The sequence below is a fragment of the Toxotes jaculatrix genome, chromosome 17, assembly GCF_017976425.1.
Source record: "Toxotes jaculatrix isolate fToxJac2 chromosome 17, fToxJac2.pri, whole genome shotgun sequence".
NCBI lineage: Eukaryota > Metazoa > Chordata > Actinopteri > Toxotidae > Toxotes > Toxotes jaculatrix.
In genome coordinates, this window is record NC_054410.1 from 13488265 (window position 1) to 13503004 (window position 14740).

At 37.8% G+C, this 14740-nt stretch overlaps 4 protein-coding genes across 5 annotated transcripts; all 4 read right to left on the reverse strand.

Moving 5' to 3' along the window:
• Positions 1-343: 343 nt before the first annotated feature.
• LOC121196888 (C-type lectin domain family 4 member M-like) lies at positions 344-3077 on the reverse strand. The gene is made up of 6 exons (XM_041060063.1): positions 2838-3077; positions 2561-2668; positions 1523-1783; positions 1254-1417; positions 1034-1164; positions 344-806 (listed from the first exon to the last, which is right to left on the reverse strand). The coding sequence occupies exons 1-6, from the start codon at positions 2986-2988 to the stop codon at positions 665-667; spliced, it is 957 nt and encodes a 318-aa protein (XP_040915997.1). The 5' UTR covers positions 2989-3077; the 3' UTR covers positions 344-664.
• A 952-nt stretch (positions 3078-4029) lies between these two features.
• On the reverse strand, positions 4030-7118 carry LOC121196890 (CD209 antigen-like). Its single transcript, XM_041060066.1, has 6 exons — positions 6924-7118; positions 6451-6540; positions 5466-5732; positions 5191-5357; positions 4684-4820; positions 4030-4533 (listed from the first exon to the last, which is right to left on the reverse strand). Exons 1-6 carry the CDS (start codon positions 7042-7044, stop codon positions 4383-4385), a joined length of 933 nt encoding a protein of 310 aa, XP_040916000.1. The 5' UTR covers positions 7045-7118; the 3' UTR covers positions 4030-4382.
• A 1420-nt stretch (positions 7119-8538) lies between these two features.
• LOC121196891 (C-type lectin domain family 4 member M-like) lies at positions 8539-10891 on the reverse strand. Of its 2 annotated transcripts, XM_041060067.1 has the most exons (6): positions 10739-10891; positions 10131-10226; positions 9399-9665; positions 9131-9297; positions 8894-9030; positions 8539-8785 (listed from the first exon to the last, which is right to left on the reverse strand). In XM_041060067.1, exons 1-6 carry the CDS (start codon positions 10839-10841, stop codon positions 8632-8634), a joined length of 924 nt encoding a protein of 307 aa, XP_040916001.1. In that variant the 5' UTR covers positions 10842-10891; the 3' UTR covers positions 8539-8631. The 2 variants fall into 2 exon arrangements, with proteins under 2 accessions (XP_040916001.1, XP_040916002.1); XM_041060068.1 differs by lacking the exon at positions 10131-10226 and having other exon boundaries at positions 10739-10874.
• Positions 10892-11695: 804 nt separating this feature from the next.
• On the reverse strand, positions 11696-14077 carry LOC121196892 (CD209 antigen-like protein B). The gene is made up of 6 exons (XM_041060069.1): positions 13924-14077; positions 13697-13816; positions 13206-13469; positions 12958-13124; positions 12570-12715; positions 11696-12293 (listed from the first exon to the last, which is right to left on the reverse strand). The coding sequence occupies exons 1-6, from the start codon at positions 13985-13987 to the stop codon at positions 12146-12148; spliced, it is 909 nt and encodes a 302-aa protein (XP_040916003.1). The 5' UTR covers positions 13988-14077; the 3' UTR covers positions 11696-12145.
• Between the last annotated feature and the right edge of the window lie 663 nt (positions 14078-14740).

Here is a 14740-nt window from a genome sequence, read left to right on the forward strand (position 1 = left end):
GTGTGTTTGAACCTTGGTCTGGAGGCCTTTGTGTGTCTGGCAAAGTAACTGGTAAAGTATCAGTCGTATAAATACATACATAGCTTTTTTAAGTTTTGATTTAAACAGTGTTTTAGGTATGGTGCAATACTGCTGTATGCAGAACTGTGATGTTGCTCAGTTTTACATTAAAATGTTAAATACAATTACAGTTTACACTGTGCTTGTAATGAATGCTTGATAATGGGAGGAGAAGCTGGTTGTTGAAGTATTCCTGTAATGCTTACAAGACTGAACAAATCATCTCCACTGTATATCAATGCCACTTTCTAATAGGTCATACTTAAACATGGGTACTACATACTTAAACCAGTAAATCATTTTTTAATATTTTACAGACAGCAGTGACAGCCACTGGACATCAGTACATACAGCAGATATAAAAATGCTGAAATGTTACTGTAGTTAGTTTATTAAAATGAACTCAGAGATTTGTGTAACAGTAACATGCACATGTGTGCAGTGTGTATGTACAAGACCAAGGCACTGATATGGTAAAGATTCTGTTCTTCATTAGAGAAGATTTCAAGATGTCTAAAAGTCTTTACAGTAGAGTTCAGTTTATACAAACAGTTAAAGCTGGCCAGAGAATGCAGTTAAAGTGCACACTTTTAATTCATATTGACTAAATTGGTGCTTTTTCACAAATCCATTTCATTGTGGCTCCACATGAAACATCATTCCAAGCCTTGAAGTAGTTTTCTCTGGGATATACTGCTGCACAGTCCTCATTGTTGATATTATTTGGTTCTCCATCATTCCAGTACCTGGAACAAACCATAGGTTAGTCTACAAAGACATAGTATTTGCTTTCTCTTAGTCCACGCACCCCCCCATTTTGTTAAAATAAAAACCTATATTTTGGAAATCTTCACTACATAACTGGATGTGCCAGAAATGGATCCAGCTGTGTGGCATCGCGTTGAGAATTTCCCACAACCACTGGCTCTTGTTTTATACATTTTTCACAGTGTGAAACATGCTTAAACCTTACCCCTCAACCAGTACTGATCCATTCAACCATTTCCAAGTCCCTTCCTCATGGAAATCTCTCAGTCCAAACCAGAAGCCCGTGTTTGGAGTTGAGGGGTCAACATTTTTCAACAAAACATTTACAGTTGAGTTCTAACAAACAAGAAATATAAACAGAAGAATTATATATATATATATTTAAAACTTTGCATGAACAGTGTTGCAAAGAAATATCAACTTACCTCTTTGTCTTTGCTGTCTATGATCATAAGATCACCACCGTGCATCTGGCAGAACTCTCTGGATTTTTGCCAGGTTTTTAATCCAGTATTGCCCAAGAATGGAAAGTAATAACACATTAAGTTCATCAAAATCCATCCTGCTGGACAATGTTTGCAGCCATCCTCTGTTGCCAAAGAAAATAACAGTGAAAAACAAATACATAAAAAACTAAGAAAAAGACATGTCATTGAGCTACTATGATGTAAGTTAATAGTAAAAGAGGTCTCACTGATCATCGGTAAGTGGGATCTCTTTGATGCAATGTCCTGTGTAATTTTATCAATCATTATTTCATATTCATGCTTTCTTTTTGTCTGGTGTTCAAGCTCCCAGTTGGTTTCTTTCTGACGGCCCATCTCACTGTTCAGCTGCTTCTTGGTTGTCTCTGTGTTTTCGATCGCAGTCTTGTAAGCATCTTGGAGTTTGTTCATCTCCTTTTCGATACGTTCTGTATCATCAGTTGCGAGGTGGGTGTCTTTGAGTTTGTTATCTGTGAGTGTTCAAGACAAACTGTTAAAAGCTTTTGAACTATTGAGAGCAGATTGATATGCACCTCAGAATAATCCCCTATACATGGAATGGGCTTAAAGTTCCAGCACGAGCACAAATATAGTGCATTCTGTTCCTAGAAGTGTTGTGAGTGTGAAGGCTGTGCCAAAAAGATTTGCTCAGCATTGATATTTGTCAAAGCTTCTGCACACATACAATTAATCTAACTTGCTTTTTTGTTTTTTTTTTTTGTTTTTTCAATGTCTGCCATTTCTGTACCCGATTTCATCAAAGGCAGAGTTGAAACGATTTGTTGATTATTTAATTAGTCGATCAATAGAAAACTACTTGGTTATTATTTGGGACATTTAAGTAATTTCTCAAGCAAAAATGTTAATATTTTCTCTGTTAAACATTAAAACAAGCAGTTATCAAGCAGATAGTGGAGTCATTAGCTCGGGGCAAAGCTGCAATCATTGGTCCATTAATTGATTGTTTGTTGACAGAATATTAATCAGTAATCATTTTAAAAACAAATTATTTAAGTCAATGTTTAAGAAAAATGCTTGGCTCTTGTTTCTCAAATGTGAGAATTTGCTGCTTACAGTACAGTTAATTGAATATCTTTAGGTTTTGGACCCATAGTAAGACAAAACATGATGATATGAACTTGGGCTCTTGGAAATTGTGACAAATTTCACTTTTCTGATATAACATAAAAGTTTAACATACAAGTTTAATTGATGTATCAAGAAAACATTTACAAACACTGACTTACAGTTGATCCCCAGGCTGATATCAACTATTAGTAGAAGAGCAGCGAGTGCCACCAGGCTCACTACAGCCAGCCTGCCATGTCTCCCTTGTGTCATTTTAGACATGAACACTAAACAGAGACAATGAATCAATTTTGTGAAAATCATGAATCCAGAAACTGTGCCAAGAATATACTATTACCAAAATGGTACATGTTCTAAAAACATTTTAATGTTGATGTGCTGACCATCATAAATCTGTTCACGTAAGCGCACTGTGTAAATGATAGCTTACTTTACCTTGTTGCCTGTTTTGGTTAGAGGGGGAGTAAGAGGGGTGCTCCTCGTCGTGCAAGTCATCTTGACAAATCAAAGTGTTAAATCCGCCATCGAAATTACAACCTGAGTTTTCTCTCCTCTCCATTCTGACCGTTGAGGTGAAATCAGTCATAAGAGAATGTGAGTGAGAGAGAATTTGTCAGGATGCTGATCTGTGTTGACACATCAGCTCACAATGCTGAGCTCATCAACAATAACTTCATGTTAATCCAATCTGTGGCCAAACTGTGGTTCATAAGAAAAGAGAAGTGAACTTATTAATATTCTCGACATTCAGGAAAGGATTGCACTTCCTCTTGTGAAACAATTGAAAGCAAACACTCAAGTTACACTCGAGTTACTAGTGTACAGAGTTAAATCAAATCAAAGAAATGAGCATATTGATGACTGACATATCTCTTAAGGAGCCCTCTAATCTTTGATATTTTCTGTAATCAAGTCAGTGACTAAAGCAAAGGATAACTACTACCACTACTACTACTACTCAGTCAAAGAGGGAAACTCTCCTAGTTTCACTGTGTGTGTCACTTGGTTTGTGGTAATTTGATTATGCTCTGCTGAAATAATGACATGGTGAGGACCTTAAGGTTGGCTCTGCTTTCTTTCCCAATCTTGGGGCCCGATGTTGTAGAGGACACCAGTATCAAAATCTAGCTTTCATGATTTCAGCTGATACTTTGCATAAATGATGCATTTTCATAAATTCATTTCTGTTTAATCACAACTACCACATAGCAAAAATGGGGCTGCAGTATCACATAACCTCACGGTTTAATACAGCTTTCATTTCACAGCGATAATGCCTGAAAATCCTGACCCCAAGACCTTCTATGTAACAGTGCTGCAGTATTTGATGAAATTTTGTACATTTAGCCTTTCACACTAAAGGCCATAGAACTTGTAAGTCATAAATCATTTTCATTTGAAATTATGGTCCATTTGATTTAATAGGCCAGTCTCACTTGTGTTTTGTGTGCCCCCTGAGTTGTCTTCCTTGCTGTCAGTACTTGTTGCCTTCTACAGTGTTTTACAGAGTTTTGCTCTCTTGACGTGGCTATTTTCTGGTTAAAAGTAACAATAAAAACACATATCATCTCAGCCAGCAGTGTGGGCTTTGTGATCAGAGATGAGAAATGCCCAGGAACAAGTAATGGTGTGTTTATAAGTTTATCTAAAAAAAAACAAAACATTGATTTGGCAGTTACAGCTGATTCAGGCCTCACTAAGAACAAGACAGTGGATCATATCACTCTCAGTTGTCAGATCTTTACACTGGCATCCTGTCTGTTGTAGAGTTTATTTCTTTATTTTATTTTTAAGTCCTGATGTTGGTTTAAAAAGCAATGAATACATTTCTGATCTGATAAAACCAGATATTTCAGTTGGAATAAATTCAGGTGAGAAATGCCCAGAAACATAATACACATCTTTAAGATATTTTTTTAAAGACCGTTCCAAACATATGCTTATGTTTTCTGCTTGAGCAGTAAGGGGTGTATACAGAGTTTATTTTGACGGCATTTCACATATCCAGTGTAGAGGCACACTGCAAAATCCATCAAACCAGGTCTTCCAGGGATTGGTGGGGCTGTAAACTGCAACCCCGCAGTTCTCTCCATGGTGTCCTAGGTTGTTTGGTTCTCCATCCATCCAGTACCTTGGAGAAATCAAAATCGTTCAGTTACTCCATTTTGTTCAGGCATGATGAACAGGCTTATTTTCATCATATTACCATGGCAAAGGGGGAAAAAAAACACAATATTTCAAAATTAATGCACAAATAACAGTGAAATTCAATGTCTCTTACCTGTTTTCCACCTCAGTGACATTATTAATCCAGACCCACGTGCCCTCTGTCTCCATGTCAGTGATACCGATCCAGAATCCATTCTCCCACCACTTGGAACTGGTTTTCTTATTTTTGATGGAGTCACTCAGAAATCTCTGTGTAAGCAAACAAAAGAGTTGGCATTTTCAAAGGGCCTAATTTTAAGATTCAAATGTGTAATTATTTATTTCAGCTGAAACATCTCAACAGCTGTTAGATTGATTGCCATAAAATTTTCCTTCAGTCCTGATGACACTGGTGAAACTGTTTTTTGTTTAGTTTTTTTGTTTTTTGCTCAAACATTCATCCCCTCAGGATGAATTTTAAGATCTTTCATGAGCCATCATCAGGTCACAATTAGCATTTAGATCAAAACATTACTGTGCCCAAGGACGGCCTCATAGAACTGCTAGCCTGGCCATGGACTCTCAGTTTTGTTCAATTATTCTTTACATTCTTTCTCTTCTGTGTTTGTTTACAGCCCACCTGCTCCTCCGGGTTATCAATCACAACCAGGTTGGCGTCACGACTAATGCAGTCTGCTCTGCTGTCGAACCAGTTCTTTTTGACAGAAGAGGATTCAGTATAAGAAAAGAAATAGCAGGTTGAGTTGAGAATACTCCATCCAGCGAGGCATCTGCCACAGGTTCCCTCTGAGAGAATCAAAAGATTTCTGGTCACTTTAGGTATTTTTCAGTATTTTAACTTAACAGATGAAATAAAAAAATATTTTTATAAACTATGATACAGCTCTGTCTCACCCAAAGCTGATATGTTAGCCTGCAGATTTGCCTTCTCTGCTCGCAGTACCTCCACCTGTCTGTGATAGCCATCATTGATGGTCTTCTGCTGCTCAATTTGCACCTTTAGCTGTGCATGATTTTTGAGCGCCTTCTGTAACGCCTGCTTGGCCTCCTCTTGGGCCTTCATCGCATCGCTGTTGTTGCTGCGGAGATAGTTCAGCTCATTGATGAGTTGTGTTGCAGCCGGGTGGGAAACATGGAGGGATCCCTCTTTGACTTTGGAACCTTGAACAAGTTAAACCGCAGTGTCAAAAAGATAACAAGAACTGTCTCTAAACTATGTGAAGTGAAACTTATACTTCTGCATTTGCTACAAACAAGAAGAACAACTGAAAGGAAAACGTAGTAGCTACATGGTAGATGTATAATTCTTCTGTGTAGATGAAATCTAGAAAAAAAATGCTGACTAAAACTAAAAAAATCTCATTTGTAAATCATTTCATACCGAAACTCCAGTCAAATGCTCCACACACCCGAATTTTTTTTAAACACTTTCAGAAAGCCTTGTCAAACCTAATGGGGTAATACACTATGATCTGGAATTTGATTATACCTCATTATTATCATGTTGCAAGGAGCAAAAACAGCTGCAATTTCTAAAGCATTCTGATGTAAATGTAAAGTCAGCATTGAGCCTAATGTGTTAAGGCGGAGGTCCTCAACAAGGGGTCTGTGACCCCTAGGGAGACACCCTAGGGGACAATTTTTTATCTATTTTTTATTTTTTCCCCCACTTTGTCCCACAAATTTAAATGTCTTTAACATGAATTAACATGAATTAACATGAACATATTAGCGGGAAGGTCCCTGCTCGTTCTCTCCATCAGTTTCAGGGTCCTTTGCCTGAAAAAGAGACCCTTGTGTTAAGGGTTCAGATTTGTCATATACAGTGAAATGCCACTACAAAGGGAAGCTTCATTTTCTTATAAACTGTCATACTCACAGTTAATTCCAAGAGCAACAGCAGCTATCAGCAAAACAACATTCAGCAGTCCCAGGCACACAATAGCTCGTCGGTTAGATCCATCTCCACCTGTGAATATTGTTTTGTCAAATGTGTTTTTTTTAATAGTTAAACAACCATAAATCTGTTCACACCCATTTTATTGGCAACAGACTCAGCAGATGTGCCAAATACATTTAAAAAAATATCAATTTAGGTGAAGTGACCCTTTAAAAGTATTTTGCCTCATTTTAAATCACATTCTTTAAAAAAAAAAAGTGGATTATAGGTGATAACTATGATAAATATAACTTCAAAACTAAAATCTTTGAGGCTCGGTAGTAGTAGGTAATAGTGACAATAAGGTTACAGGTTAATTTACGGATAGAAACAGTGAAAAAAACATGAAGTGAAGAAAAATGGAGAGGAAGTAAGAAATGTGTCCGACGCTGTTGAAGATTTTTAAGTCCTACCTTGTCCAAATATTTGATAGCTTGAGTGAAAATATCCGTCGCTGTCAAAGAAAACTTCAGTAAACTTTGATATAAATGTTATTTTCGGCCCATTATGTGTCATCCTCTGTGGACGCTCCATTGCAGTGCTAGAGGTGCTGCCCGCTGATCAGTTTGGCTCCTATCTGTGAAAAGGATGTCTGGCTGAATATGAATCCACCCCTAAATACTTGTGTATCAGTCCATGATGTCAATGTGCCTATGAGCAGCATAAAGTCATTATTTATATAACAGGAAAGAGCAGTAAGAACTATTCATTCAAGACAGCACACCAAGACTGTTCAAGTCAGGATGACTGAAGCTTAAAGATTTAGTTGAATTACAGACATTATTAGTAATGTACAGGGGGAAAAAAATCTGAGTATTACATGAATATTTACATTTTTTTAAATTCAGATGAAGAGGAAACATTTTTCAGTTCAAGAAAATATATAAAGAAAGAACAATTAGATTATATGAAGTTGTCAGGTAATGTGATTTCTTAATTGATGGTGGATTATTGTGTATGGCTCTTGATTTTTTTTTTCTTAAAACTTGATGTTTCTCTAAGTATTGGCAGTTCAGTAACTGTAACTCACAGACCAGGTATTTTTCTTTTTCAATTATGTTTCGAAGGGGCAGGCAAAATAATGGTTTTCTATTCCCTGCTTCTTTTCAGTCATGGAAATGTGTATATATAGAATTGTATTTTGATGGCAAATCGCTTTTTCTTCCTTTTTTTCTGGAGTTGTGTATTACTGTGCTCGAAACAAGTAAAAAAATGAATGAATGTTGAGTTTAGATGTTTCCTTAAGAGGATCACATGTTGCTTGGAGAAACACCAGAGTCACTTATCAGCAACAGGGGATGTTTGTGGTCCATGTGTAGGACAAGGAATAGACTGGGGAAGACTGGGTGAGAGGGGGCAGTGGGAGAGACAGAGAGACGGTAAATCTGGCACATGCTAAAATCCACAATGTAATATCAGTGTCAAGAAGCACAGAGGGCCTAGACACAGCCAAAGAGGAAAAGGTCAGAGGAGCAAAAACTGAAAAAGGGTTTTGATCATAGACTGTATAAGACATGGACGTAGCACCCGTGACGTCACCCATTGGTTTCGGGGAGTCGGTTTTGTGACCAAACCATGGGCATTTGAGCTGCGCCATCTTGGATTTTAGTGGGAGTGTACTTTCCATATTTGGCGAAGAGGCGGTTACTCTACGGGTCAGCCGGCCGAGAACCCGCCCACTTAGCTCGGAGTATTGCTGTCTGGAGCTGGTGTGCTAGCTGTGGGAAAACCAACTTATCTTCTCTGCATATTAGCTTTGGTTTAGGAGCCGTAGCAACACTTTGCTAACCCACAACCTAGCTAATGCTATCTAATATTACTTTCTGTGTCATTGTTTGCTCTGTATCATGGTATTTGTCCATATCACATGTGACCGGGTTTGGAACCACGATGAGCTAACTGCTAGCACAGTGGGATTATTTGCATTAATACAGAATTTTAGATGCTATGCCAGGCAATCCACTGGTGTCATCACCCTCACATGGATTTTTTTTGCTCATATAAAACAGCCCAATAAGCATCATCTCCTGCAGGGCAGCAGGAAGATATTTTATTCAAGACAATTCCAAACGTCTGCATATGTTTTCTGCTTGAACAGTACTTAAGGGGTGTATACAGAGTTTATCTTGAAGGCATTTCACATATCCAGTATAACTCATGTTCTTGGCAGTTTCCATCGTACCAGGTCTTCCAGGGATTAGGAGAGCTATACACTGCAATCACACAATTCTCTCCCTGGAGTCCATGGTTGTTTGGTTCTCCATCCATCCAGTACCTTAGACAAATCATTAAAAAAAAACAGGTATTTCATTTTGTTTCATCAATAATATTTGAAATAATTAAACTGAATTCAAAATTAACCGTAAAATTCTGTGGATCTCACCTTTGTTCCACTTCAGTGACATTATTAATCCAGACCCACGTGCCCTCTGTCTCTATGTCAGTGATGCCAATCCAGAATCCGTTTGACCAGGAGCTACGGCCACTTATCAGTCCTTTGATCTTGCCACTCACAAATTTCTGTTTGAGTAAACAAAGGAGTTGACAGCTATAAATGCACCAATTGTAAAATTCCGATGTTCTTTACATTCTTTCTCGTCTGTGTTTGTTTACAGCCCACCTGCTCCTCCGGGTTATCAATCACAACCAGGTCAGCTCCACGACTGATGCAGTCTGTTCTGCTGTTGTGCCAGTTCTTTTTGACAGAAGAGGATTCAGTATAAGAAAGGAAATAGCAGGTTGAGTTGAGAATAAACCATCCAGGGAGGCATCTGCCACAGGTTCCCTCTGGGAGAAACAAAAGATTTCTGGTCACTTTAGGAACTCTTCAGTATTTTAGCAGATGAAATGAAACTGTTTTTATAAATTATGATGCAACTCTATCTCACCCAAAGCTGATATGTTAGCCTGCAGATTTGTCTTCTCTGCTCGCAGTACCTCCACCTGTCTCTGATAGCCATCATTGATGGTCTTCTGCTGCTCAATTTGCACCTTTAGCTGTGCATGATTTTCGAGCGCCTTCTCTAATGCTTGCTTGGCCTCCTCTTCGGCCTTCATCGCATCGCTGTGGTTGCTGCGGAGATAGTTCAGCTCATTGATGAGCTGTGCTGCAGCTGAGTGGGAATTGTTGAGGGAACCCTCTTTGACTTTGGCACCTTGAACAAGTTAAAACAGTGTCACAAAGATAACGAGAACTGTAAAATGTAGAATCGTAAAAGTGCTTGTGGTGTGGGCCATACACTTGTACATTGTTATAGTTTTTGTTAAAATGCATGTGAAAACTGAAATTGAAATATCTTCATTGTGTACAACTGGCTTTCAAATGTGTGATTTCTCCAGGGATTGTAAGAGATGTCATTTGTAAATCATTGAAAATCATAAAAATGATATTCTTTGGAAACCCCTGATAAAACTAATTGTCATTTGAGTAATAGCGCATGAAAATAAATAAGTGTTTCCAAGTATCTTGTTCTGCACTGAACGTAGCTTGAAACAACTGTGAATTTTGCATAACATCCGGCACACTTTGTTTTTAAGTGGGAAAGTGCCTGTTCAGCTTTCTAATATGTGAACATTCTCAGAACAGGGAAATGAAAGTTTTTGTCAACTGTCATACTCACACTTTATCCCAGTAACAACAGCAGTTATCAGCAAAACAGCATTCAACAGTCCCAGACACAGTATAATCATTTGGTAGTTTGTAAAAGTGGATCCACCTGTGATTTACAGTCCATGAAAAAGATGTTACAGTTCTTTAAGATTCAGGTTTCCAATAAAACACAGAAAATATTCTCCTCTATATTTCCCTGTTTACCTGCCAGTGTTATCAAGACATGCACATACTATAAAAAAAAATGAAATGGAAATTAGTAGAATTATGTTTGTATTTGTAAATTGAAAATGTATACAAACCTGGAAAAACTAAAGAAAAAGACAATTTTCCATAATCAGTATCCACAGAAAATCTGAACACTCTGGCTAATCTGAACTGTAGCTTAATACCACTGCATACAAAGTGATTTCTACATTGTTATAAGTTACAGACATATGCTATAAGAGGCCTAGTTCTTCATAAATTATATTTAAAATGTATCTTCAGTAACATTTTAACAGTAACAAAAATAAGTCAATCCAAGTCACACAAGAAGAAGAAGAGGTAAAAGAAGAAAAAAAGGACAAGAACTTCACAAAAAAAGGAAGAAATGTGTCAGACATGAAAATTTCATACCTTGTCTAAATATTTCATAAACAGCATGGAAACGTTTGGCTGTCCAGTAATTTGTCCTCCTCTGTAGATTCTCCATGACTGCAGTGTTGCAGGTCTTGCCCATCCATCAAGCTGATACGTCTTTTATATCCACAAGAAGCAGAACCTGTTTGAATGTGACGGCTTCTTTGTATTAGCGGGCTGGCCTCTGCTACGTTTGACTTATAATTGGACTTATGCAATATATTTATAAAAGTGCAGGCGTCAAACTAAACTTGAGAACATGGAATGAAAGTACATGAATATTGAATGAAACCTGAGAATATGGATTCACTTGAGCAAAGACTAGATTACTGTAAAGGACATTCAGTATTGTATGAAGTGAGCAATAGTTGTCCATGCGAGTTTATCAGTTGGATTGATGTCTGGACTCTTTACTTCAGGAGATTTTTTTTGTCATATTTGTGAAACTTTGGCTCTATGTTTGGCATGTTTCTGGAAAATAACTCTTCTCCCAGGTCATTTATTATGTGGGCTGCACATGAGTCTACCTGTGTCCCCTGCAAGTGAGCATAGTAAACGCTGGTACCCTAAGGCTTCATGATGAGGAAGCTATCTTTCTGCTGATGTCCAGTATTTGGCTTACACAATGATTTTTTGGCTGTCTAGCCAAGCTTTCACATGTGTAACTTTCTCTTTGCCACTGCCTCCTGATGATATGACTTGTGAAGCAACAACAGTTCTTGGAACAGAAACTTCTTGGTGACGCCCCTTTCCCGAGTTTTTGTAGACAGTCTGGTCTAAGCTGTAGTGTTTTTTTTTTTTTAAATAACTTCACAAAACCTTTAGAGATAACCTTTAGGAATGTTTTTACATTCTCATTTAACGCTGATTGGTACTAAGAAACTGAAACACAAATCAAATGTTTATGGCATAGACAGAGGTGTGTTTAACCTAAAAATCACTCATTGTGCTTTAATTACCACAGAAATAATCTCATTTAAATGTATTAAGTGTTTTCTAAAACAAATGGCTACACCAGTGATTAGTTAAGCTCATATTAAAGGAGGCGAATACTTGTACAATCTATGATTTTGTGTTTACATCTGCTTATAATAGCAAAATGAAAAATTTGGGTTTTTTTAACACATGGATTTGTTCTGTTATATCAATTGTGATTCCACATTACAATATATAAGTGGGGGTCAATTGTTATCAAAAGTACTGTATTGGATTTGCACTACTCCAGGGTAAAAACAAATCAATTAAAGCACAACAGCAATGAACAGCCACTGTTGTCTATGTATTATCAATGCATTTATTCATGAGTAAATAAACCTACAAACAATACATTTTGCTGGGTTACATTGTGCATAACTTGGTGTTTGTCTTCTCTCCTCACAGGATGGCTTCTTTGACACTCCACACCTAGCTGGGTCTCATTTCGCATAACCATTCCCTGTTCACTTGGCAGTTTCCATCAAACCACGTCCTCCTAGGGGTGTCTATGTTCATAAGCGCTCCACAGTTCTCACCCTGAACTCCATAGTTGTTGGGCTCCCCTTGTATCCAGTACCTAAAGCAAGGCTCAAGTTACATTGTTGGTAATTATATGATGTAATAATTAAAATATGGACATTTGCAAGTAATGGTCATTAGAACTTGCTAGAACATGCTAAAATTGATTTAATCATATATATTTAATGTGTACCTTTCAGAATTTACTTAGTAAAACATCTACTCATACAACTGTTCACAAGGTTAATAATCATCCTTGGTTATGATGCTAACATCAACTGATCTGAAACTCACTAACACAGAAACACTGCACAGTAAGTGTTAAAACTCTTACCCTCCGTCCAACACAGTCACATTATTTATCCACACCCAAGTGCCCTCTGTTTGCATGTCCGTGAGGCCAACCCAAACTCCCCCAGACCTGCTCCACCATGGTCGAACGCTTGGGTGCAGTTTTGGCAGGTGCTCAAAGAGATTTAACTTGGTAAACAGAGGTGAATTAAAAAATGCTTTTTTAATGTATTGTATGAGTTTCTGGCATTAAATCTGATCTGACACAAACATTAATATAAATTATAAATGATAGTTGTTATAATTAGAATGATGAATTTAATATAGTTACAGAAATGATTGTTAACATAGTTATCAGCACAAAGACTTGAAGAATATCACTTCCTATCTGCTTGCCATTTCCCTTCTGGTTTAAAGCATACTGGACTCACCTGCTCTTCCCAGTTATTAATCACAGCAAGGTCCGCCCCACGGCTGAGACAATCTGTTCTGCTCTCTGTCCAGTTCCTTAGTGGTGATGATGCTGATGACCTACCATGGAAGTAACACGATGCGTTTAATAAAAACCATCCTGGAAGGCATCGTCCACAGCTTTCCCCTGTTAAAAGGAGAGAATCAGTTAAAAGAAGAAAACATTTCACTCCAAAATGCACTAAAAATGTATGACAAAGCTTCTCACGGATATCAGATGTATTAGACAGTAGTGTCGCTCTCTCCACTTGTAGTGTCTCAAGCTGCCTCTGAAGGATGTCACTGAGGGTCTTGTTCCGCTCTAACTGCAGTTTAAGATGCTCATGGCTCCTGAGCTCTTTCTCTAATGCTTGCTTGGCTTTGTTTTGAGCTTGGATAACTTCACTCTGAATTATCTGAAGTTGCTTCACCTCTGTGAAGAGCTCTTGTGCTGTTATGTGGAAGGGAGCGGCTTCCTCACTGACTTTGCCACCTGTGATCAACAGAGATAAGGAGGCCAATTTTTTTAAGTGATATTCAGAAAACGAGATTGTGTTCTTATATATTTTATTAGTTCATGTCACTGGGTATAGAAAGGGTAAATATAGTTAATAAGCATGGTAAATGTTGTTCATAGATTAGTTAATGAATTATTTAGTACAGTGTGTGCCAAACTGACTCTAAATAAGTGAAGCAGTGATTCAGCACAGTTTTACTCACAGTAAATCCCAATAACAACAGCCGTTAACAGCAGAATAGTGTTCAGCAGTCCTAAACACACAATAACGTGTGGATACAGTGGAAGATTTCTGGACCCAAATCTGACTGTGCACGTAGACCCTGAACAAACAGACACGTTGATGAGAGCTCAGAGTGAACAATAAATAATATTGCAATAGGTTTAGTAAAAGAATTATTAGAGAAGTTTAAATAAACCCTGCGCCAACCTTTGCTTCTTGTGTTATCGTCTAATGATTTTCCAGCTGTGCTGTAGCCTTCATTGGAAATCATCTCTGGAGATCTCTCTGGTCTTGAGGTCTTTGCTCAGGAATCCCAGCATGTCACTTTTATTTGTGTGAGGCAGCTGCTCTGTCAAATATTACAAGACTGAATGTGGAGAGAGAGAGAGAGAGAGAGAGAGAGAGAGAGAGAGAGAGAGAGAGAGAGAGAGAGAGAGAGAGAGTGTGCGTGTGTGTATGTGCGTGTGTGTGCTTGTGCTCCCATTACCTGCTCTCTCTTTTATGTAAAAATGTCTTCTGAAAGACTTAAAGTTCATTCTTAAAGTCACTCTGTTATTTTAGGTTCTTAACGTTCTTCATCTCTGGATATCCCTCTGATTTTCAGGTTTTTCTTACTCAGAAATCTTCACTGCGTGCCAATTGTTTGTGCACCAGCGATGTTTACCAGCCATTTTATCTGTATGAGGTAACTGCTCTGTAAATACTGTGAGTGTGTGGGTACTTGTTTTCCCACCATCCCCTTTTTTGTATGTCAAATTCATTCTTTCTTTGCCCTCTGTTAACAGCTGTAAGCTAAAGCAATTTACTTGTTTATAACCAATCTGTTAAGACTGGAATATATTCAAGCCTTTCTATGGACGTAATGATAAGTTAATTTAATGAACTTAACACCTCTGACATGTGGGTAGTAATTTGATATTCTATACATCTGGAAGTCTGAGTTGTGACTCGGTCAGTTATTGGCAAAACTGAATGGGCGGCCAGGAGTCACAAATAAGAATTTCACCAATGCTATCAAATATAC

Excerpts from the sequence above, each read along its gene's own strand:
- LOC121196888 (XM_041060063.1), bottom strand. The coding sequence starts at position 2,988 with ATGACTGATTTCACCTCAACGGTCAGAATGGAGAGGAGAGAAAACTCA. Across the intron at positions 2,669-2,837 it reads TAACCAAAACAGGCAACAAG|TGTTCATGTCTAAAATGACA; the intron begins GTAAAGTAAGCT and ends GTCTCTGTTTAG. Across the intron at positions 1,418-1,522 it reads ATCCCACTTACCGATGATCA|AGGATGGCTGCAAACATTGT; the intron begins GTGAGACCTCTT and ends CTTTGGCAACAG.
- LOC121196891 (XM_041060067.1), bottom strand. The coding sequence starts at position 10,841 with ATGGGCAAGACCTGCAACACTGCAGTCATGGAGAATCTACAGAGGAGG. Across the intron at positions 9,666-10,130 it reads TGTTGTTACTGGGATAAAGT|GTGCCAAAGTCAAAGAGGGT; the intron begins GTGAGTATGACA and ends AACTTGTTCAAG. Across the intron at positions 9,298-9,398 it reads GGCTAACATATCAGCTTTGG|AGGGAACCTGTGGCAGATGC; the intron begins GTGAGATAGAGT and ends TGTTTCTCCCAG.
- LOC121196890 (XM_041060066.1), bottom strand. The coding sequence starts at position 7,044 with ATGGAGCGTCCACAGAGGATGACACATAATGGGCCGAAAATAACATTT. Across the intron at positions 6,541-6,923 it reads CTATCAAATATTTGGACAAG|GTGGAGATGGATCTAACCGA; the intron begins GTAGGACTTAAA and ends CAATATTCACAG. Across the intron at positions 5,733-6,450 it reads TGTTGCTCTTGGAATTAACT|GTTCCAAAGTCAAAGAGGGA; the intron begins GTGAGTATGACA and ends AACTTGTTCAAG.
- LOC121196892 (XM_041060069.1), bottom strand. The coding sequence starts at position 13,987 with ATGATTTCCAATGAAGGCTACAGCACAGCTGGAAAATCATTAGACGAT. Across the intron at positions 13,125-13,205 it reads GTCTAATACATCTGATATCC|GGGAAAGCTGTGGACGATGC; the intron begins GTGAGAAGCTTT and ends TCCTTTTAACAG. Across the intron at positions 12,716-12,957 it reads TTAATAACTGGGAAGAGCAG|TTAAATCTCTTTGAGCACCT; the intron begins GTGAGTCCAGTA and ends CTGTTTACCAAG.